The sequence below is a fragment of the Melanotaenia boesemani genome, chromosome 22 (genome assembly GCF_017639745.1).
Source record: "Melanotaenia boesemani isolate fMelBoe1 chromosome 22, fMelBoe1.pri, whole genome shotgun sequence".
In the NCBI taxonomy this organism is placed as follows: Eukaryota; Metazoa; Chordata; class Actinopteri; order Atheriniformes; family Melanotaeniidae; genus Melanotaenia; species Melanotaenia boesemani.
The window spans coordinates 18,663,896-18,686,524 of record NC_055703.1 but is presented as its reverse complement, the minus strand read 5'-3'; the positions used below and the strand labels follow the sequence as shown (position 1 = coordinate 18,686,524).

Sequence of the window (22,629 nt, the reverse complement as noted above, 5' to 3'; positions counted from 1 at the left end):
TTTTTATTTAATAATGAAATGTTTCACCTTCAACATTTGATATTTTTCTTGTAGGGAAATATTGTGGGGGTGTACTGCAGTGCTCCATAGCGTCAGACTTTTTTTTCACTCGGGCGACCCCGCGTTCCTAATCGCGCGCACCCCAAGCTCTAGGCGGGACTTCCTTTCTGTTGCGGATGCGATATCAGGGTTGACCAGGCAGAAAGGGCTTGGTCGGGGTGTCACCGGTCTGTCCGTGTGCCTCTGGACGTCAGATAACCTGGCTCACGACGCTGCTGCCGCTGAAGCCCCGTAGATGAATCTCCTCCTCGGCTATGCTGCCCTGAGAGCGCCGCGAGTATCCGCCCTGCCAAAATGTCTGATGTCAACAAGACTATTCAGAAATGGCACGCCAGTTTTAAGAAAGGCACAGACTTTGACTCGTGGGGACAATTAGTGGAGGCTATAGATGAGTACCAAATGTAAGTTGCATTCAACATGTGTGTCCTGTCTCTGTACTGTAGGATGTACAAAGCTGGTTTTTCCTGGACGCAGCGCGCGGGCGGCTTCTTTTCACTGCTTTACAACCAGTCTGTTGTTAAACCTGCAGGGAGATAACGGCATGTAAGAGACAGCTATACAAGAAGTTAGCCTCGGAGCTGTCAGTCTGCTCCCACAGCAGTAAATAAACCCTTCCCATCAATGACGTGATGTGGCAGTTGCAGAGGGAGCAGAGTGTGCATGTTGCATCCCAGCTTCATTCACAGCAGAGCGCTTGGAGTTGAGGGAAGAGTCCTGTCAAAAAAGAAAAACAACAACAAAAAACAAACAAAAACCCAGACCTGTGTGTTATGTGTTCTCTGTGTGTTATGTAGTGAAAAGAGAGAGAGAGAGAGAGAGAGAGAAAAAAGACAATATTCCTAAGAGTATTGAGAAATAGTCAGCCACACCCTCTCATTGTTATGGGTGGATTTCATATGTTCGGTAGGAAGTGGTTTCTTTTTCTCAGAAATCAGATTATTTTAAATTTCTTTTAGGACGTGATCTAAATCGTCGACTAGTTAATAGTTGGCAATAAAAGTAAAATGACTCGCATTAATAAATAAATCCAGATCACCTGATGAGGTATATTATTCACCGCAAGGGGGCGCAAAGACGCGCCTGTTATTGTGCACTTGGATATCACTTTTAAAAGTGTCAACAGTAAACCATTAACGCATCTTAACTGTATTTATGTGGGCTCATTTAGACTGGCAAGACAGCTGCAAAAAGAGGTCCAGTCAGCCAATTCATCAGACTTTACAGAGGAGCAGAAGGTAATTATTACATCTGTCAGCAGCATCTGATGAACAAAACTCTGATCCTTTGCTGCACTTAAGTCTACGTTTTTCTTTTTGTTATAGAAAACTTTAGGCAAGATCGCAACATGCCTGGAGATGAGAAGTGCCAGTTTGCAGGTTTGTGTCCCTATTTGTAAGACTTTGGACAAAAAAGTTCAGATAAACTGACATTATACTTCAGCTACCATTAAGTTATACAATCAACATCTATGCATATAGTAGTTTGCATCTTGAAATGTTTTTTATAATTTTTTCTTCCCTAATTTGGATCATGTTTTTGTCACTTAATGTATATCTGATCATTTTGCTTCTGCTGATTTTTCTGTCAGTTTATGTGTAATTTTTTGTTGTTTTACAATTACTTGTAGTCATTTTGTGCTAATTTGAGATCTGTTTGAGTTATTTTTGGTATGAATTTGATCATGTTTTTTATTTCTTGGCAATTCCATTGAATTTATGATTTGGACACATGAAATCCATAAATATTTAGCATGGTTTGTAGTTGACTGTTGTGACAAATGTATTGTAGAAACTTTGGTGAAGTGAAAAGTGAAGTGAAATTCAGAAGTCAGTCAAGCAGTGAATGCAAAGTTTGTTGAATTCTGGAAAGGTCATCCTCTTTTCTTTTTTTTTTCTTCCTACCTTTCCTCAGTGCACTCAGTCAAACGAGGAGTTCAAGTTAGAAGACCTGAAGAAACTGGAAACCAGTAAGTGTACAACTGATAACTCTTAAAAAAGATTGGGATAGTCTGAAGTGTTACATTAAATGTAATTATCTTCTTCATTTTTACCACAGTAATAAAGAACATACTCACCTATAATAAAGAGTTTCCTTTTGATGTCCAGCCGGTGCCTTTAAGGTAAAAATCCACCTTTCTACCTTTTTGTAATTTCCTCTTTTTTTGGTGTATATTTTTAATTTTGTTATGTTTGTGTTATTAACCAGTGTTTGATAACGGATATGAAGATAAGTTTGGCATGGCTTGCTTTCTGTCTTGGATAATGTCTCTGTTCTTTTATCAGGAAAATCCTCGCTCCGGGTGAGGAAGAGAACCTCGAGTTGGAGGAAGAGGAGGATGCTGCAGCAGGAGCAGGTTCAACAGAGGCATTCCCTCCGCGAGCTCCTGGTAATGTTAATCATACCTGCCTATAATTTAGGACGGCTTGATCTGTGGTGTTTTGTCACGTTGTTGTGTCTCAGAGCGGCGTTTGACCATACATGTATCTGTTCTCTCTGTCGGTGCTGTGCATGGCTTCATCACTCATCCCTGCCTCTCTGCTTCATTTGCAGCTTCACAAGGTATGGCTTTACCTTCAAAGTGCTTCTGAAGCTGTCTTCCACTGTATTGCTTTTTTTGTTGTTGTATTGCTGTGTGTCACATTTAATACTTCTGTCATGTTGATGGTGGCTTACAGCTGGAATGACTTATTCTTTTGATTTTACAGAGTTTAAGTAGTCAAAATCATTTTAAAACATGCCTCTGTAACTGTAACAGAATACTCATCATTTATTAGCTCTGCCATGGTGGAGGTCATGTATTCGTCAGTGCTGGTTTGTCTAGTAATATTTAAGCATTTCATAAAACAAGGTTATGAAGCACAGACAATAATGTCTGTGAACCTTGTCTTTTTTACAGGTACCTTGTTGCCACGGTTACCCTCAGAACCTGGGATGACTCTCCTCACAATAAAGATTGAGAAAATCGGGTTGAAGGATGCAGGGCAGTGCATTGATCCTTATATGACCATCAGTGTTAAAGGTACAGAGCCCGTTTCAAATGCACACCTGAGACTTTGTTAATGAAAGCTTTGTGAGACAATGAAGGCCTTCAGAGTGCTAGTTTCAGATTACAGCCGCATCCTCTCCTTTCACACACTTCTGTTCACTCTCATACATAAAAGTCTCCCAAGTGTATCTTCTTCCAGCCTCCAAAACAGTTTTTCTTCTTCCTGGTGTGCTCCTCTCCCTGCAGATTTGAATGGCGTCGATTTGAACCCAGTACAGGACACCCCTGTTGCCTCCAGAAAAGAAGACACTTACATTCACTTTAGCGTGGATGTAGAAATCCAGAGACATGTAGAGAAACTACCAAAAGGTAATGAGTGTTTCTTATCAGGCAAAGAAGGCATCAAATGCCTCATGTTAAATATCAACTGTCATGTGTTACTTTATTTGCATGTACAGTGCAAAGGTTTGGTCAAAATTTCAGTTGCTATGATTAGTTCAGTAATTAAGAGGTACTGAGCTTAAAAAGCCATTAAACTCAATCATGTTTTAGTTCAATTAAGCAGCTTTTTAGGACTTTGTAAGAATAACCAATATGCATATTGCAGGTGGATTCATATCACTGTTTTCTGGAGTTTGCAGAATTGGAGATGGTTTTAAAATGTTTCTGCCAATAGTTTTATAAAAATGACCATCTCTGAATTGTCATTGGAGGAAAATGTGTCTTGTTTCTTTGTTACAAAATTCAGTGTTTGCAAATGAACAAATCTGATTGATTTAGGAAACAAGTCATGAAGTTACATTTTTTTTAGGCTGCAATAAGTGAAAGATCTATGTGGAGAAAAAACTGTGCAGAGTTTTATGAAGAAAACATCTTTTAGATCTTAACCAGGTGAGAGGATGGATCATGCTCGGGGTTTTGGGAAGTAGCCAGGTGCTGGGGAGCATTTCACAGGTAGTGGGAGGAATAGGTCCACTTCCATTTGTTGCAGTTTCTGGAGGCAAAAATCACACAAATAGTTTTTAAATGAAGGCAGAAAAAGCTGAATATGGAAAAAGGATGGGATCTAGAAGATGATAATGACCCTAAACACACCTCTAAATTCACACTTAAGAGGCAGTGACATTCAATCACAGAAAAGGTTGAATGTTTTAAAGAATACTTAATGTTATATGTTTATTTTTTCCAGGAGCAGCTATCTTCTTTGAATTCAAGCACTACAAGCCTAAAAAGAGGTTTACCAGCACAAAATGTTTTGCCTTTATGGAAATGGACGAGATCAAACCCGGGCCGATCGTAATTGAACTGTGAGTCTTTGTCAGACTAAAATAATTTCACAAGCATCTTCCGTGGGGTCATGAAGTTAAAGCTGCTCCTTGAATTTCAGGTACAAGAAGCCAACAGACTTCAAGAGGAAGAAACTGCAGCTTCTCACAAAGAAACCACTCTATCTCCACCTTCATCAGACATTACACAAAGACAGCTAAGTCCAAGCACGCCTCAAAACCACCCCGGTTAATTCCCCCACACATCCAGCAAAATGTGGCGTCTCCTCCTCATCATCACATCCAGCAATAGCAACTGGAAGCTGTGGTGTTTCACATCAGTGTGTGAAGAGAGAAATGTGAACTGAGCCAGACGTTAGTCACATCAGCTCGCGCACACACCTTTTTCTTTTCTGTTGCAGGAAATCCATTTTTTAATTTCCTGGGGTTTTATAGGCCAGCAGTAGCATGTTGAAGCAGCTTAAACCACCTCGTGTTCAGTCTTCCTTACAAAGCCCACAGATTTTTGGGAAATAGGGACACAAAAGTGATGTCACTTGAGCCGATGTTAGATTTAGAGATTTGGCTCATCGTGTTTGTCCCCACTAGACTCTGGACTTTTAAACATGAACCAGCAAAACATTAACCCCTAAACCACACCACACAGGAACAATTAGCCCCTTGATGCATTGTCAGTCTCTTGTGTTCATGCCTGGGTTGCTTGTTGCTGTTACATACAGTTTTAACCATGGACAGTTACGTTTTCTTTTCAATGATTTAAATTTAGTCTATCTAACTATCTGGATTTATTGAGTGGCATATGGCAAAGTTAGCACAACTGAACATCAACAGCAGAGCCACAAAAAGTGCTAAATTCCCAGAGTCTGGGCTAATCTCTGTAGCCAGGAATGTCTGCATAATCTTTTACAGTGTGTAATTATTCATAACTCATCTGACACAGTTATACATATGAAATTATAAAACAAAGATCAACATTTTCTATTAACTTTCTTGCCTCATTTCTATCTTTTAAAATTGAGATTTGCTTTGAATGAATCAATGAAAAGGGTCCAGAAATGTAGCTTGTTGTTCTGTTGACCTTCAATTTATTTTTAGCATTAACATCTATAACTTTAATTTTGCTTTAATTTATACACAAATTTATATTATTTAATTTTGGTAAATACATTTGCGTGCTTTTTTTGACAAAGTAAGACGAACACACTGATATCACTCATACTTGCACGGTGAATATGAAGCAAACACCAGCAGCCCAGCTTAATGTAACATAAAATCTGCCTTGCAGGGAGTCTTACTAACATGTTTATTCTACCTGAAGTGTCAATGTGTTTCTTTAAAATGACAAGAACACATTTAAACTCACTCTAACTGAACGCTAAACCTATTTGAATGACAGTTATGACATGTTTAGTGTTCATTCAGCAGTGGCATTTTTTTAAAAATGTAAATGGTGCACTTATATGTTAATACATTAAAGCTTTTCTACATTTTAATAGGTTGGAAAGTTATGTGTTCTTATTCATTTTAAGAACTGTGTTGGAATTCAAATGCTCCCCATTATTCAGTGTTAAGTCTTCAGTATGGTTTTAGTTCAGTGTGCTTACATCCTGTCTAGACTATGAATTTGTAAAGAACTAAATGGATGCAGCATAGTTTGCATGTTGTGTTTTAAGACCATTTTTTAAAAGAAACATTGAGTCTTGCAGATCAAGATGTTTTATGTGTACAGAAGAGAAGCTTCTAAGAGACTGGTCAGGGGAGAAAAATCTCTAATACTGCAGTAACTTTCCATTCTGTGGCAGCACGACTTCTTCACTGACATTAACGCTGTAATATTTGCTTTTAGATTTAATTTTTTTTATCACAAAAATCCAGACTGTAAATGAACCATTTGACTAACTGATGAATTAACAGTGAATGTGTGTATGAAGTGCAGCAGTTTCGGGTTGTTTTCGTTTTGTTGACATGTTGATGATAGCTTTGTCAAACATTTACAATGCTTTTTATTTCTAATAAACTACAAATGAGGCAGTGTGTTGGCTGGTCATTTAAAAAATAGGGTAAAGTTATAAACATTTGACTGGGGCAGGTAACCCATGTTGAGGTTAAAGCATTATATCTTTCAGGTTTGAGGTATATTTCTAATTTTCCAATCTAATGAACTATGTGCAAGATAATTCTTTCAGGACTTGTAAGAGGTGAAGCTGAGTTGAGATCTGCTAACTGACCACCAAAGCTTCTTGTTCTCAGAAGCGTTTAAACATACAGACACTGAAAACAAAGCATAGTCACTGAATTTTTTCTTAGGTTTCTACCTCCAACAGCACAGATGTATGCCTTATTTTTTTCTCTCAAAGGCCTCGTTATAGCTCAGAAGCCTACAGAAATGGTATGAAGCACATCCCAAGTTTATAACACTGACCGCTTTTACATTCTTTATTATTGAAAGTTCTAACAATATAGCAAAATAAGTTATACATCTGGCCATCAAATTACACATTTGCTTTACAGTTCGTACTGAAGCAACAACTTTGGGAAATGGTATTCCTGAAATGCTAGAAACTAAACCTCTTGCCTGTTTCTTCCTTAAAATAATTTCCACAGGAAATGACATTAAAAAAAACTGCCCCTTAAAAATCATTAGATATTTGTTTTTAAAAAGATCAACACAAAAGAAAATTCTCTGGCATATAATGAAGTGTATTATTGCACAATAAGCTGTTAAAAAAGTGGTAATCCTCTCAATTCATGGATTTCAGACAATTATAGATGATTCTTTAATCTAAGGATCTTGTTTTTAATGAACATTGCAAGTTTTAGAACAAAAAAAGAAAAAAAAAAGAAAATCACCATGGCCTATGTTTGGACTGGATCAGGGTTGTTACAGTGACAGGTTTGGGGTGATGTGTTCAAGTCCTTTGCTGTAGCTGGTGCTGTTTTTAAGGCTGGGCCATTGCTGGCCTTGTTGAGTCCTGAGGGGCTTCCTGCTTCACATGCAGGTCCTGACCGGGGCCACTCTGAGCACCTGCTGAGTTCTGGAGGTCATTGGGTACAGCCTGACCGTATGCATTTCCAGGGTGTGCAGGATGAGGCAGGACACCTAGAGGCAGGTCCATGGGTGGGCCGATGTGGTCTCGTGGTCCTGGGAAGCGCATGTCAGGAGGGACGGGTGGACGTGGTCCCAAAGGCCCACGGACACCTAAACAGGAAAATCAGAAAATGCCCAAGAGTGAGACAAACTGTTTCTTTTTTCTAAAAGTACCAGCAACTGACCCGTTCCTACTCTTGCTACAACACTACATTATATCACCTTTCCCACTAATACGCACTTAGCCCAGCCTGACACCACCCCTCCCGGTTTGTAGGTGTTCCCATCAGAATTTTCCCGGGACCACTAGATACATTTTTAGCACCTACTCTGTCAGGGTTCTGAAGGTGTGGAGCTGGGACAAAAATTGTGACTTGTTGAGATAGCAGGCCACCACTGGCCAGAATTTGACGTCATGGGATGAGTCATAAAAACGAGTTCCAGCACCACCATCTTTAAAACCTCTGAAGCTGCAACTGTGGATAACAACACTTGCGGGAGCAGAGATGGCGTTTCAAAAACAATCACCATGGTCCAACACAAAGGTGAAGACCATTTTCTGATTATGAGCATTAAACCAAGCAGCACATAAATCATGAGCTTGACGTCCTTCATTGTTGTTCCGTGTGTTGCAAACAAAGAAACTTACTAGCTGCCTTGCTAATATGACCCCGTACACACTGAACACGGCCTCAATTGCCCTCTATTGTAATGGGAACAATCGAAACCGGGTTGGTGTGGTGTCTGCTGAACTATGGTAGGGCTAAATGGGTAGTAGTGGGAATTGGCCATTAGATTATTGTCCCTTATGGTCAAAATTACTTGTCATCAGCTTTGTTACCCACCACCCTACTAAAACACTGGCTAATAGGAGAATAATACCTAAGGGTTCACAACATCAAAAAAGCTTCAGAGCAATTTGAGATGCTCCAAGAAAAACACATACCATGTAGCAGAGGCATTGGTCCAAAATGATGTAGTGGTGGGGGACGGAAGTGTGGTGGTGGCGGACCCCGAGGATCAATTACAGGTCCAGGGCCTGGCCTGGGGTGGAATACATGTCCATTGGCAGGTCGAGGTCCAAACTCTCCTCCCATTGGTCCAGGCGGGGGGATACCTGGGTGTCCATTGGCTGGTAGAGGAGGCCCGTGAAGAGGAGGAGGAAAATTTGGAGGAAGAGGACCTGGTGGGAGTTGGTAAGGGCCTGGACGTGGTGGTCTGTAAGGTCCGGGTGGTGGCAGACGGCTGTGAGGTCCAGGAGGGAGCATTGGGTCATGGGGACCAGGACCAGGTGGAGGTCCTTGAAGCATGAGACCGGGTGAGTCCCTGATTGGTGATGCTAGGAAGGATCCAGGTCCCTGAAAATAACATGATGAAACCATATAACGTGTGTATTCACAATTTTCCTGTCAGCTTAGATGGATTAAAATGTTAGTCATGCAGTGAGGAGTTCCACAAACCACACAAGTTTCTCCCAAACAAGAAGTGCATTTAGCCAGTGCTCAATCACATGACCAGTAACCACACACCATGATTATTTGGCTGTATAAAAGAACTTGACCTCAGAAGAGACAGAGCAGACATAGCAACTTTTAAAACCAAAATTTAGACAAATTATGTCATAGTTCAAATTTTCACTTGCTCAGTGCTATGAGAATAAGTGAACCCACACTCAGCCTAAGAACTGCCCCATAAATCAGCCCCATAAAAACAAAATTCCTTCATCTCCTCCTATATCCAAATCCAGTTTTTGGAAGGAGGGGGTGGAGTGCTTGCATACACCTTCACACCAAGCACCTGGACTGGACAGCCTCTATACTCACTGGCTCTGGACTCTCTGTGGAAGCCACAGCCTGAGTTTCTGCTTTTATCTGTGGATCTACGGCTTGTGTCTGTTTTAGAGCAAGAACATACACAGCTGAAACATCATGTATATAAAACGGTCTAACATAAATAAATAATGACTTACAGATCCATCCAGGTTGGCTGGAGATGAACTGCGGGGACCGGTCATGTCTGATAGAGAAGGAACAACAACTTTACAAGCAGGTTAAAAGAAAAACTAGAACTCTTAAATACAGAGATTACAGAGGACATACCCATCCCAGGGATGTGTTTGTTTTCAGGGTAACGGCCATGTGGATCTGATGGAGGTCGAGGACCTGAGTGCGGAAGACAAAGGACTGCTTATTAAAAACCTTTCAGGACTCGAACATTTTCAGGAGAAACATCGTTGAGAGACGCAAAGGAAAAAACAAAGTGTCACAAAGTAAGAGTGAGAAAGTTAGGAACAAAACATTTAGGAAAACTTAGTTTTAAATCTAAAATCTTGTCTTGACTCGAATGTTCAGAGTGAGGAGACAAAACATTTTCAGCACATTTCACAAGTTGTCTGCAACCAGGATATTTTGAATGGTTAGACTACAAGGAATAAAACAAAAGGCAGGTAACCAGGGAGACGGGAGGTGCAAGATGCAATACATACAAGGAGGAAATAAAGGAAAGGATCAGGAAAAAAAAAAGAGCTGAAAAGAAAAATAGAGTCAGGTGTACAAAAAAAAAAAAAAAGTACAGATTTAAGGAGATGAGGTTGAAGTGGAGGGATGTCCAGCTTTGGCACAAATTAAAGTAGGTGAAGTGATCCACTTGGACTCACCATACGGGTCAATTCTTCGCCCTACTGGGGCAGAAGGAGGGCGCCTGGGACCCTCGATCATTAAAGGAGGGGATGGAGCACCCCCACTCACAGGAGAGGGCCCATATGAATCACCTGTTTTGATCAAACCATCAATTTACCAAAAGAAAAGAAGCTAATAATACACCACAATCTATGCAATCAACAGGTCCTCATTCCCGGCTCTTGGAGACCCTCAAGCACATTGAAATGACAAGTGTAAGACAACAAATGTGGCAGAACTGGAAGCTGCTCATTTAGCTAAACCAAAATATAACTGGGAACAGAAAAACTGCATCTTCGTCTCTAGTTCTGTGGAATAAAACTGCCCTGCTAGAAAGACATCAGAGGGTAAGCAGTGCGTGCTTACCTTGGCGAGGGCCTGCAGGTTGACCCGCGTTTGGTCTGAAGAGAGGAGCACGGCGCTCATTAAGCTGGTAAGTAAGTACTACCAGTCTGTCAACAGATTTAAAAAAAAAAAACATTTAAGGATCAGGCAGCAAATTAAATTTAATTCACCGTTTAGAAATAAAAGGAAATGCACAGAATTTAATTGCTTTAAATCACATCTAAGTCCTCACATCTGAGTTCATAGATGGAGATTAACTGATATTATTAAAAACAAATCAGGTAATTAATTCGTAGGGTGTTAAATTCACATTTCAGAATAGCTTTAACAACAAGACATCAAGCATTTTTTATCTCTAACCATTTTGTCAACACTCACTTTTCCCGCAGCTTTGATGATTCAAGCTTCTCCTGACTTACAGCTCGCTCTGCATTACGAGCATTCACCTGGAGAGCACATGGACAATTAGCATGCAGAAAGAACAATGCTTCAGCTTCTTTTTACATCTCTAACAAGCTCACATATCTACTTATAGCACACTGGAGTTTGTGAAGGAGTTCTGTGGTACATACCCAGTTGGAATGAGTTTTGTTTTCCTGCTCTTTGATCTAAAAATAAAAAAGGAGGATTTCAGGCAGGGTTCAAGTTAAAGCATGATTTTATTTTTCCAATTGTCTCCATCTACAATCCAAACTTCAACGAGACTCTACCTGTTCTTTATAGACTTCCTCTGTCTTCTTCATCTGCTCCTCCATTTCATTAATGCGTTGCCTCAAGAGCTTAACCTGCTCCTCGGCTTCGAGAGCTTTCCCTCCTACCTCAGACAACAGATTCTCTTTGCTGCGTCGATCCAGCTCCTCTTTTGTTAATTTCCTGTGAGGAAACGGGAACAATCTCCATTAAATAACAGGAACAACCTCTTTAACATTTCCATTTTAAAATACAACCCTCTTCTGACGTTCTTACACTGGTCAAAAACCCACAAACACAAGAAATAGAGACCTGTAGGATACAACTTAATACCATCACTTCCTGTTGTCATTGTGAGACTAGAGGTTTACTGAACTAGTAAGTTGTAGCATTCAAAGCACTGATCATAAACCCACTACAGTCTGTGTAATCATGTTTAAAACCAATTAAAAGGGTAACTTTTGGAGTAAAAATTGCATTGAAATAGAGGAAAGTGTGCTAACTTTTTCTTGAATGATTGTTGTGGGGGTCACTTACTGCTGCAGTGCGTTTTCCTTCTGCTGGTACATCTCAACCATGATTTCATTTTTCTGCTGAAGGATCCTGAACTGGTTTTCAACATGACTTTTCTCGCTTTTAAGGGCTCCGATTGCATGTTCCATTTCTTGGTGTTGTTCTGTTGTGAAATCAAAATAATAAGTTCAGTGAAAAGCATCTGTGCATTTGTTATAAAAAAATAACCTTTTCTTCTTTTAGTCTAGGACTGACATACCTTCTAGTTCCTTCCTAGACTTTTCTTCATTCAGTAGTTTTGCCATGAAGCGATCCCGCTCCTCCTCTACAACAGTTAGAGTAGTCTGGATCTTTAAAGAAAAAATGTGGACATTACCATCTTGGAAAGACTAGAATTATACTCTTAACATTTGGGTCAATAATACGGAGCTTTAAAACAGTAAAATAATTTTTTACCCTGGAAACATCCATCATCTGTTTAATTCTGTTTCTTATGGCCGTTTTCTTATCTGTAAATGACACAAAGACCATCAGATATTTCTAATAGATCAATTTGACTTTAAAACTGCTTGACTTATTTATAAATGTGTTCCTTTCTCGTCTAAATTAGAGACAGAGTTGGACTTACCAGCTGCAACTTCACCATTGGCTAAAACTTTGGTGTCCCCTTTTTGCAAATCACAAGCATCCAAGTCTGCTAGAAGCTCAGACAGCACCTGCCAGGAGACATTTCCAGCCAGATTTGATTTTGACATTCAAATTAAATAACATTTGGATAGTAAATTAAGAAGAGACTGACCTCAACATTGTGATCTTTGAGCACAACAGAATCCTCCAGCTCTTTTTGGGACTTTTGGAAGACTTTAATCTTCTCATTCAGCTCCTTGTGTTTTTCCTCCCAGCCTTTAATAGTCACCTTGAGCTGTAAGATTTATCACGGTCAGAGCGGGAACTCAGGAACAACGGTTTCGATTATCCAGTTTCAGGAATCAAGAAACAAAGTCTGTATTGTCTTACTGTTTTGTTCTCTTCCTTTAAGGCAGCAAAATCTTTCTCTAAACATTTGCGTTGAGCGTTTCGTGCATCTTCACGAATCTTAGCTTCATCCAGGAGAATAGTAGTCTATTGCAAATAGACAATTTATTACATGTAAGAATGGAAAGGTTACAGGAATACCACAGGATCTTACAAAACATAAATGACTGTGCAAGGATTGTACCTTAGCAAATGCTTCCTGTATCTTTTTCCTGCTGAGCTGCAGCTTCTCATTTGACTTCTCTAATTTTTCAATCTGTTAAAAAAAATATTTGTATCATAAATTTGTAAATAATGACAAGGTAGGCCAAAAAAAGAAAAAGAGGGAAATTGTTACCCTGGTTTCATTTTGCAGAGAGATGGTCCGTTCGTCTTCAAGCAGTTTTGCATACTTGTTCCTTTCCTCTGCTATCTGTTGATTCTGTTTCTCTGCCTCTAAAACTTTATTCTGCAAAAAGACAACACGACAGATTTAACTGATGACTCTGTAATAGTTATTTTAATAGCTACCTGAGTGATGCAGGTTATTCACATGTAAAGCTAATTTATCAGTTTATGAAAAGCAAATTCAACAGCAGACTCAAACCTTTAGAAAAAATTATTTCCCCCTACTAACTCAAAATCCCCAATACAGTCCAATCAAATACATTAAGACTTCATTTTCTTTTTAGTGCTTACCTCCAAGTTTTGCATCTTTTTCACAGTACTACTAACAGTCTCCTTTGACTGTTTCTGCTTTTCTTTCAGATCTTCAGTCTTAGAAAAAAAAAAAGAATATACATTTTTAATTATTTATTTCTTAAATGTTGCTCAGATATTTGATCACATTTATCTCACAACTCACCTGTCTCTGGAGATCAGATATTTTGGCGTGAGCATCATTCTTCTCCTTCTTGAGAGCCTGGATTTGCTCTGCGAGCTTTTTTTCATCCACTTTTTCCCCCAAAGAAACACAAAGTACACAATCAGCTAGGCTTTGCACACTTATATTTAGCAATAACACATGAAAAAGTGAAAACTTACCAAGATATTCTTTCTTCTTTACCTAAAATAAATTAAATTATAGGTTAATTTAAATTTTATATCTTAAAAACATTTTAAAATTAGAGTAACAGCTCAGTCACCTCATTTAATGAATTCATTGCAAATTATTTAAATAGGCAAATAATTATATCAAGCTCAATCCAATTAAAAATAGAACTAATTCTACAACCAAATTTCTTTTGTTGTTGAATCACAACATTTGAGCAAACACAGCAGCAGTTATATTGAAACACTTACTGCCAATACAGTCCTCCAGAAGAAGAGGGTGAAGGTCAGCACTCCAACCACAGCAGTGATGAAAACAGCTTGCCAAGGACATCCATACAAAGTTTCCCCTGGCTTCCACTCATCTGGTAGTAATGAAATTATCTGAAGGACAAAAACCGTTTTCACACTGAATAATGAAATTATTTATGTGGAATAAACAGCACAACATGAGGTGTATGCCAAGTGAGGGTTTGAACAGACATCCTTGTTATCCTCATTATGCTTCAGACCCCAAAACTGTAACAGGGAAAATGAAAAGGAACAAAGGACAAGTAAATAAACAACAAAGCAGTGGTTCCACTTAAGGTTAACCTTAACTACAACATTCAATGTTTACACGTATCCTTAGTCTTAGATAACATGTATTCAATAACCAATCAACAAAGGGAGAGTTCACCAGAAGTGGTCCTTCACCCTAATCGTATTATCAAGGGTATTAACATACAATAATAATAAACCCATCAAATGTGCGTCAAAGCTGTTCATTTATACCATAATCAGCAGTGAGCAAAAGGTGAAAAACAAGCAAGCTTGTATAAAACTAACATGGTTTTTAAAGAATAACCTGTAAACAACTTTGAACACAACTTCAGTCTACTGGATCATATTTTTTTTATTCCAATACAGACATCCAGAGTACATTTTAAAAACATTCCCTGTATGTAGTAAAAAGAAAGTATTTAAGACTGTAAAAAAAATGCATGCAATTTCTACGTTTAGTCCCCTAAATTTGTTAAGATTTCCAAATGAACTGGCTTCTGTGGTTTTCATTCAAGTCCAGAAATATTATGTTAACTTGTGAATATTGGTTCAACCTCAAAGACACCTTTGAACTCCTCATGTGGTGAAAAGACAAAATACACACTTTATGGGCTCCCTTAGCAACCCTGAGCTAAGGCAACATGTTTCCTGCACAGTCTATCTTTGCCTCTTCAGCCTGTTAGCCCAGCTGTATTTAAAAAGTTTAAGTGTTTGATATAGTATTGCACAATTGGAAAATTGTAAACATACTCAAAAGTGATTATGAAAACATTAAAGGTAACGTCTTGTGAAACCATCTCTGAGGCAAGAGCAACTGCTTTGGGGCTACTAACAAGTTTAGTGTGTAAATTCAGAAGTAACAGACATGTTGACTCTGTGTACATTTGCCATATGCTCACTAACACGTCAGCAGGCCATGGCAGCATTATTATTACTGGTCACAAAGAGTCAGCCTATGATTTATTTATTTATGTTTACTTACATGCTGTAGTTCCTTTGCATAGAACACTGGCATGTGATCTGGTTCAATCACAGGTGGCTGGGATACTGTATCCCTCTCCATGATCGTGTTTAAAAAAAGAACGAAATGCTATTTGACAGATATTAGCTACCTTGCTAACAGGTTAGCTATCGTCAATATAATCTGCACAGCTGAGCTTAGGTTGGCTAGGCGGTAGCGTTAAAGTCCAATGTCCAAAAGTAAAAGTCGTTTAAATAAATGAATATGTTAAAGCAGTCGAAACAGGTGATAAAACAGATCTGAAAACAAGAGCTTACTGATGGTACAAATCACCCGTCTTTCACTACCGCTATTAAAACACAACTGACGTTAGCATAGCTGGGAATTCAGATGTAGCTAACGATTTTACTAGACAAAACAATAGAAAAAAGAGAAAAAACACGATAATGCGACAATACAAACTCTACTACCCGAAGGTGTTTTGATAGTATTGCCTTTCAAAATAGACTGGTTGGTGTCGCACAAGCAGCCAGCTCAGCACCGGCTGCGTTGAACTTCAGCCTATACCGCGACAGTTAACACCACAAGGGGGAGGGGGATGGGACGTTCAGGGGAAATTGGAGGTTTCATTACCACTGGTAAACACCACTAGTGGGTCAGTGAAGCTCTCAGAGCAATGGCACAATACTCTTGACATAAAATCTGTTACAGAAAAAGGCCAGTAAAGCCTTCTTAGACGTGTTTACTGTTTTGCAGCAATAACCACAAAACTTAGAATAGGTGTCATAAAGCTGTTAGATGATACACAATGATAAACTATGTCTGTAGTTTCTGAGTCATTGCTTGGCTCAAGCAACTGCGATTTAATCTAATTTCCTAAGAATGATTATCTTAAAGCAAATCTTTTAAGTAGTATTTTACTCTCTTAATAAAAACAAAAAAGTCTAACATGACTATATTCTTTTTATAGTCCAACCTTGAAATTACTGGCAGCTCAAGTTGACCATCTGGTCAGCCGCAATCACACACAAGCTACTGAAGCCAATCAGTTGAACTTTTCTCTTGTCAATAATTAATGACACAATAAACACTGGTTGCTCTGACAGACTGCTACTATATTGTGGTGGTGATGACTCCTACTGGCAAATAATTATCCTCCATTTAAGAGATACTTCTTTCTCACTGCTTCTAGCCAATGTGTCTGACAATATCAGGGAAAAGAGCCAACCCACCAAAGGGGTTTAGTGAATCAAACAGCAGAGCAAGAGGGCAATTCACTCTTATCAAAACCAGTCAAAATCTTTTCAAGAAATATGCTCGACTTCTTATTAAACAAATGGTAAAATGGTATTGTTGACCAAAACATGCCTGTAGCTGCAATGACTAGTCCAAACTGCAGTTCCTTTGCTACAAATGCATATCATGACAGAGACTTTATGGTTTGCTAGAGAAACCTAGCCATCTTGCAAAATAAATTGTCCCCATAACCTAAAAACAAGCTCTGAAGCAACAGTTCTCTCCCTTTTACACAACCAAATATGGAAAAAGATTATATTGAAGTAATGAGAAAAGATGTAGCATGAACTTCAGCTTCTAATTCTCAGACTTACCACAGTGGTCCACTCTGCAGTTTTATCCCTGATTATTGAGAGGATACAGCTCATGTAAACAATTCCAGTTGTGAATAATCCAACGTCTTCCTCATGCAGCTCAGTCACTGACTCCATCGAATCCATGGATCCTTATGGAATAAAGAAGATACCCTATATAAGGTGAGGGCTTTGCAAAAACATCAAAAGAGGAAGCTAATCAAGGTTTTCTGTGTATTGCTGAGAAAAGAACACTAAGAGACATAATTAGTGGGCATATTTAAAGAATCAATAACGTTGTTTAGGCAACCAACCTGAGGGTGGGTGCTCAACATCAGCACCAAGGCCCATGTCTAAAGGATTTTCCAGGGTAGCTTCAGGGAGCTTCTGCACCTCATCTGATGGACTGAAGCTTGGCTGTTCTTCTTTGTTTTTATTAAAGTGCCCACCATCCTCCTCCACACTGACATCTGGGCCACTGGGCACCTCCCCTAAAACTATCTGCTCTCTGTCGGTTTCATCTGTTTCCTCTTTGTGATCGGTTTCTGTGATGTTGTCATTTTGATTTAGTTCAGGCATGTTGCCAAAGTTATCTTCAGCAACGTGAGGGGTGCCTTCTTCAACATTAAACGGAGTCTCATCTGAAAAGCAAATAAACAATAAAAGCCAGTGAGGGATTAAAATGTATTCTCTTTTTCCTGGAGACAACAGATTTGGTCTACTGCTTTGTCAAGGGCCTTTAGTGATATCTACTGTTAGGTTCCTACTGCTTTAGATGTACAAGAATCCCCTTCTTACAACTTTTTAGGGTGTTCCTTCTTCTTTTGGTTAAATATGGCTAGACTAGCAGTGTTCTGTAGGGTGAAGTTGGTTGGTTTTGTAATAAACGAAAGGATTCTGCTGGAGCTTATTGACTCTTGGTTATGTTGGACCTAATTTGTGGAGCCTTTGGGGGGGATAATAACATCTAACTTACAGTCAACCTATTGATTAGCTTTTCTTTCTTGCTCTGTTTGTGTATACTTGAAGATGGCTCTTCTTTTTGTTATCAATTAAATAATAATGAACACAATTCTTAGTTCAGCCTAAGTCTTAAAATAATAGAAATAAGACACCATATTACAGTGTCAATCATTTAACATATTAGCATGAAACAACACTAAATACACTCACCCTTTCACAGTTTTGTACACTTGATTTTGTATCAACTAAAAGGTTTTTGAGGCCAAGGAAGAGCAGAGCAGCTACCACAATCACTCTTTAACATTTGGCCAAGGAAAGAAAGAAAAAAAAAAAAGATTGTTGGCAGGAAAGTGATTTTCTATCACAACAGGTCATTTGAAACATCCTGCTGCCAGGTGTGAACCACTGATCCTTTTAGCCTGATGTTCAGGTATATGTGTAATCTAGATGTTGGTCTGAATGGGGCATCAAAGGCAATCTACTTTGCAACAGTATCACATTCTGTAATTATTTTCCCCAAGGCTCGTTAGCTAATGCAATATGCTTCACACATTAGAGAAAGCTTAGATCTGTAGTTTTTAAAAATATTAAGCATTGCCATCTGCCTTTTCTAATCACGGAGCAGGCCTGGTGTGGGATTCACCCGAATACATGAGATATTCAAATGAAAGAACAGTAAAAATCAAACATACCTTCCACATTATCTAATGACTTTTCTGTTGCTAAAGGTGCAGTGTCACTGGCTGTTGAGTACTTTTGTCGTAGGCTGAAAGCAAGCTCCTGAAAGTCATCCAATAATTCTGTTTCCTCATCCAGACTACTTGTGTCCTCGTGGTTGTCATTGTCTTGTTTTACATCCCGGCTATCGAGCATTTTCTCAATCTCATCCAAGATAGCGTTCTCAGAGGTTTCCAGGATGTTCTCAAGTGCACTTTCAATGTCCTGTGTGGTACCCGTCTGAGACATACGAGTGGCCTGTAACTTTGTGTCAAGATCAGAAAACATGGACTCCACTTTGAAAAGATTTTGTAGACCCAGGACCTTTTGGACCTGCTCCATGTTCTTCACTGTGAAGTGGTCTCTCAGAAGAGTGAGCCTCATTATGCTGTCACTGTATTCTGGCTCTGGAGTTGAGTCAGTGGACTTTGTAGAGTCAGGTAAAGGTTTGTCAGGGTGTGCATCAACTGACTGTGAGACAAAACGTGCATTTTCATCTTCAAGTAACTCTTCTTTCTCTTCATGGTCATTTTCTTCAGTCTCTGGATCTTTTCCATCATCCCTCCTCTCCATCTGCAGCGGCTCCTGAATTTCTGGGTCCTCCTCAGATAATTCTTCACGGCTATTATTACTTTCTAAATCTGTAATTAACTTGTTATTTATCTGATCAGGAAGTCTTTCATCTACTATAATATTGTCATCTTTTATGTCCAAATCCTTAGACTGATTCTTTTCAGTGGAAAGATTTAGATCGTTTTCCCTTTTGGTGATGACCAATTGTTCATCAGCCACAGTTTTGTTTTCTAAATTCAGCTCCATTGCAGCATTACTGTCCTGTATATTTGCATCATTCCCTTTAACCTCTGGATCCTTAAATATCTCAATTTCTTCTTTGTTTTGAGAAGGTTCATGTGCTGTTTTAATATCAATTTTTTTCCCATCAGGATTCCTTAAAGTACCATCATGTGATACAGGATCTACTGATTTCATACTCTCTTCGGTTTGATTGTGTATAGGCTCGTCTGATGGATTAAATGTTTCATTCACAGCATCTTCTTGTTCTTGGCTCTCATCTTCACTGTCAAACAAAAGCGCTTCCTTCTGAGGTTCTGATAAAAGTGGATCTTTCTCCGTTTTTCCAGCAGCTTTCTCTTCCAGATCCGTATCATCCTCATCCTCATCTTCATCTGAGCCCACATCTTCTGCTGTGGTCTCTCCTCCTGTAACAACTGAAAATACAGCATCTCCAAGCGATGTCCACACGTTTTTCTCTTCTGTCATGTTTGGTTTTTCATCCTGTGCTGTTGGAGGGCTTTTTTCCTTTGTAAGAGAATCTGGAGTGTCCTCTTTTTCTTCAGAAAAGGACAGCAGAGGAGTTTCCTCTTTATCGTTGCTGACATCTACTGGATGCTCTTCCATATTTTCACTGTCCTCCTCTTCGTGTGGAGTAACTTTTGTTGTGATTTCTGCATCCGTGGTGACAGCATCAAAAGTTGTTCCCAGAGTTGTGTTTAATTCAGGGATCTGTGCTCCTTCAGAAGTTGTTACTGGTTCGTTTTCTGAAACAAAATCACTTTTGGGCATAGATTGCAATTCAGATTCGGTTTGTGGATCTTGGGTTTCTGATACATGTTCCACACCCGACTTTAGCTCCTGTTTCTGCTCAACTTTTTCTTCTTCTGTATTTGACTCAACATCTTTAATTAAAGATGATTCAGTTGAAATATCAAGTTCAGATAAAGAGGCACTTCGGTCATCTGGTACTTTATTGATATCCTCTGAGAAATCATGAGCTTGTATTTTGCTCTTAGTTCCTTCTTCTCCTGATGGCTGTGCTTCCCTCTGCTTGCTCTCTGCCTCTTGGATTTGGTCAGCAGTTCCATTATTGAGACTATCCTTTTCTACTGTCAAGTCTAAGAGCAAGTCTATGTCATAAGAGTCAAACTTGTCATATCCGGTGTCAAAACAGACAAAATCTGTTTCCTGAAAAAAAGACAAAAAGGGAACAAAAATTTCTTCATGAAATTTGCATTCATAAGAGGTGTTATGTCGACTGCTTGAAAGTGTAAATGTATTTTTAATGGAATTGCCCATTTAATTCAGTAGGACTATAGTATTGCCTTACCTCTGCTGGAATTTCAAGTTCTTTATCAGTATAAACATGGTTTAATGAAAGAAGATCCTTTGGGAAATAGCCAAAGTTGCTTCCAACCTGTTAACAAGAAAACATGATCAGGACTAAAATAAATACAGTAATGACCAAGCATTTACTACACCATACTTACACTTCCAGCCCATATGTCAGCCCTTCGTCCGGACAGTTTGTAGTATACATATATAGTTTCAGATTTCTTGAAGGAAAGGAACCGACAATCAGGTCCTGAAAAATCTTGAACGGCTTTCCCCCGACAAAGAAGCACTGAAAAAGCAAAACATTGTTTATTGCAAAAGTTATTTTTCCCCACACAGTTCTCATTTCATGCATGAAAAAGCTCCAAGTTTATTGTTCCCTTGGAATAAGATTGTTGATTAGTCTATCAGCTGTTTTTTTCCTATATAAAGTGAAAATGCATTTGTTTCATGATAGACATGTTGTACAAAGGTCATGGTGTACACACATTACACATATATAGTACCTATCTAAAACAGAATGAGGAGCAAAGTATCTGGTCCTCTTGTGTCTTTCCCACCGACTGTCACCATGTCCAGCTTTCCAGCTTTCACTGTTTATTAAATGGTCATTTAAATAACTTGTTTTTAGCAAAGAGATATTTTAAAGTACTGGTTAACAATACCATTTTAGAATGACAAAGTCTTTAACTAGCATTATTTTACTAAACCTTAAATCTGGCAGTTCTTTTTGACGTGTCTACGGGTATGAATGCCACATCATTTTACTGCCAAATGTTGCCGTTTTCAAACTTTGCTACGCTAGTAAGGTTTATATAGGACCATTATTTCTAGCAAACAACATTGTCACAAGATTAAACAGAATTATTAGTCCACATAACATGGTACAACATCTGAACAAACATTTCCTCGTATTTGTACTCCCACTGGTGTTTGACCGAGCACCGCATTAACATTAGCTGACAAAGCCGGCTGGTGGCTAATTTGCTGCTAACATTAGCTTTTGCTTGCACCCAGCGAGCCAGGCCGAAGCTGCCAAACAGCAGGGTCCCAACAAATACCCAATTTAGTTCAAGTTAAAATCACACTGCGCAGTTGTCACTGAGCATCATACAGATAAACAGTACCAGAATTACTACCAGAGGCATTTAAGGTCGCAAATATCGACTGGCAACAGGTCAAGAGATAAGGCGCAGTTTATGGCTAGCTGTAGTATGAGGATGGGGGGAAGACGCATCCCTGAAGTCCCTTTCAGCTGCTAGGTAAACTTACTGCTGCACTCTTCATCGGCGCATCTTTTAAAGTCAGAAAACCTTCTCTCCAAGGCCGACGCAGAAATAAAGTTAAATAAAAGTAATAAAAACCCTTGTTGGTAAAAGTATTTTGCTGCCATGTTGGCAGTTTTGTAGCCTGGCTTCTTGACTCCGCCGCTGGAGCATGAGCACTGGGCTGCAGGAGCCGACACGTCAGCAGATCAGATCCGGCTGGGTGTAGGCAAGGATAGGTTTTCACAGGATGGATTTGGCTTCTTCAGGTGACTAAAGGAAACTATCAAAGCATAAAGAGATAAGATAAAGATTATTATCTACTCTGTGCAAACTCCTCTAGAATTGCCACATAAACAGATTGTGACCCACATTATTCTTTTCCATGCTTGTGAAAATACTGACACGCTTTTTTAGGGGGTTTATTTGATTTGATCATAAGACAAAAGGCTTTGTTTTTATGTGCTTAAAAAATAAATAAAAAGATTTGTGGAACTCCAGATTTTATGGCTGGGTCCATTTCCTAGAATTATATTTAAAATGTTCGATTTTGGAGAAGATCAAAAAATATTATGAGATTATACTAAACTGAAATTAATAATTCTGTTTATTTGTTGCCTTTGAATTTCGTCACATTGAATGCGGGAGACAGTTAGCTTAATCTGTAGCAGCGGCAACTTGCATGTTAAAAGCCGTCTTGTTTAAAACATGAACAAAACCTACGACTACTATGGAGCGACTACTCCTGTAC

General features: G+C 39.0%; 2 protein-coding genes across 4 annotated transcripts; one reads left to right on the top strand and one right to left on the bottom strand.

Annotated features, from left to right (window-relative positions):
* The first annotated feature begins 182 nt into the window (after positions 1 to 182).
* On the top strand, positions 183 to 6,364 carry aida (axin interactor, dorsalization associated). Of its 2 annotated transcripts, XM_041975029.1 has the most exons (11): positions 183 to 461; positions 1,229 to 1,295; positions 1,383 to 1,436; positions 1,972 to 2,026; positions 2,116 to 2,179; positions 2,343 to 2,446; positions 2,611 to 2,619; positions 2,957 to 3,079; positions 3,293 to 3,415; positions 4,236 to 4,353; positions 4,434 to 6,364. In XM_041975029.1, exons 1-11 carry the CDS (start codon positions 355 to 357, stop codon positions 4,531 to 4,533), a joined length of 924 nt encoding a protein of 307 aa, XP_041830963.1. In that variant the 5' UTR covers positions 183 to 354; the 3' UTR covers positions 4,534 to 6,364. The 2 variants fall into 2 exon arrangements, with proteins under 2 accessions (XP_041830963.1, XP_041830965.1); XM_041975031.1 differs by lacking the exon at positions 2,611 to 2,619.
* On the bottom strand, positions 6,017 to 22,065 carry mia3 (MIA SH3 domain ER export factor 3). Of its 2 annotated transcripts, XM_041975027.1 has the most exons (28): positions 21,886 to 22,065; positions 20,769 to 20,902; positions 20,609 to 20,695; positions 18,459 to 20,466; positions 17,118 to 17,444; positions 16,825 to 16,955; positions 13,963 to 14,094; positions 13,705 to 13,726; positions 13,526 to 13,614; positions 13,360 to 13,437; positions 13,019 to 13,129; positions 12,866 to 12,937; positions 12,664 to 12,768; positions 12,446 to 12,568; positions 12,275 to 12,362; positions 12,103 to 12,155; positions 11,906 to 11,996; positions 11,671 to 11,809; positions 11,154 to 11,316; positions 11,016 to 11,051; positions 10,822 to 10,889; positions 10,465 to 10,550; positions 10,077 to 10,190; positions 9,520 to 9,582; positions 9,390 to 9,436; positions 9,244 to 9,312; positions 8,367 to 8,778; positions 6,017 to 7,531 (listed from the first exon to the last, which is right to left on the bottom strand). In XM_041975027.1, exons 1-28 carry the CDS (start codon positions 22,004 to 22,006, stop codon positions 7,272 to 7,274), a joined length of 5,229 nt encoding a protein of 1,742 aa, XP_041830961.1. In that variant the 5' UTR covers positions 22,007 to 22,065; the 3' UTR covers positions 6,017 to 7,271. The 2 variants fall into 2 exon arrangements, with proteins under 2 accessions (XP_041830961.1, XP_041830962.1); XM_041975028.1 differs by lacking the exon at positions 9,244 to 9,312 and having other exon boundaries at positions 21,886 to 22,064.
* Positions 22,066 to 22,629: the final 564 nt, after the last annotated feature.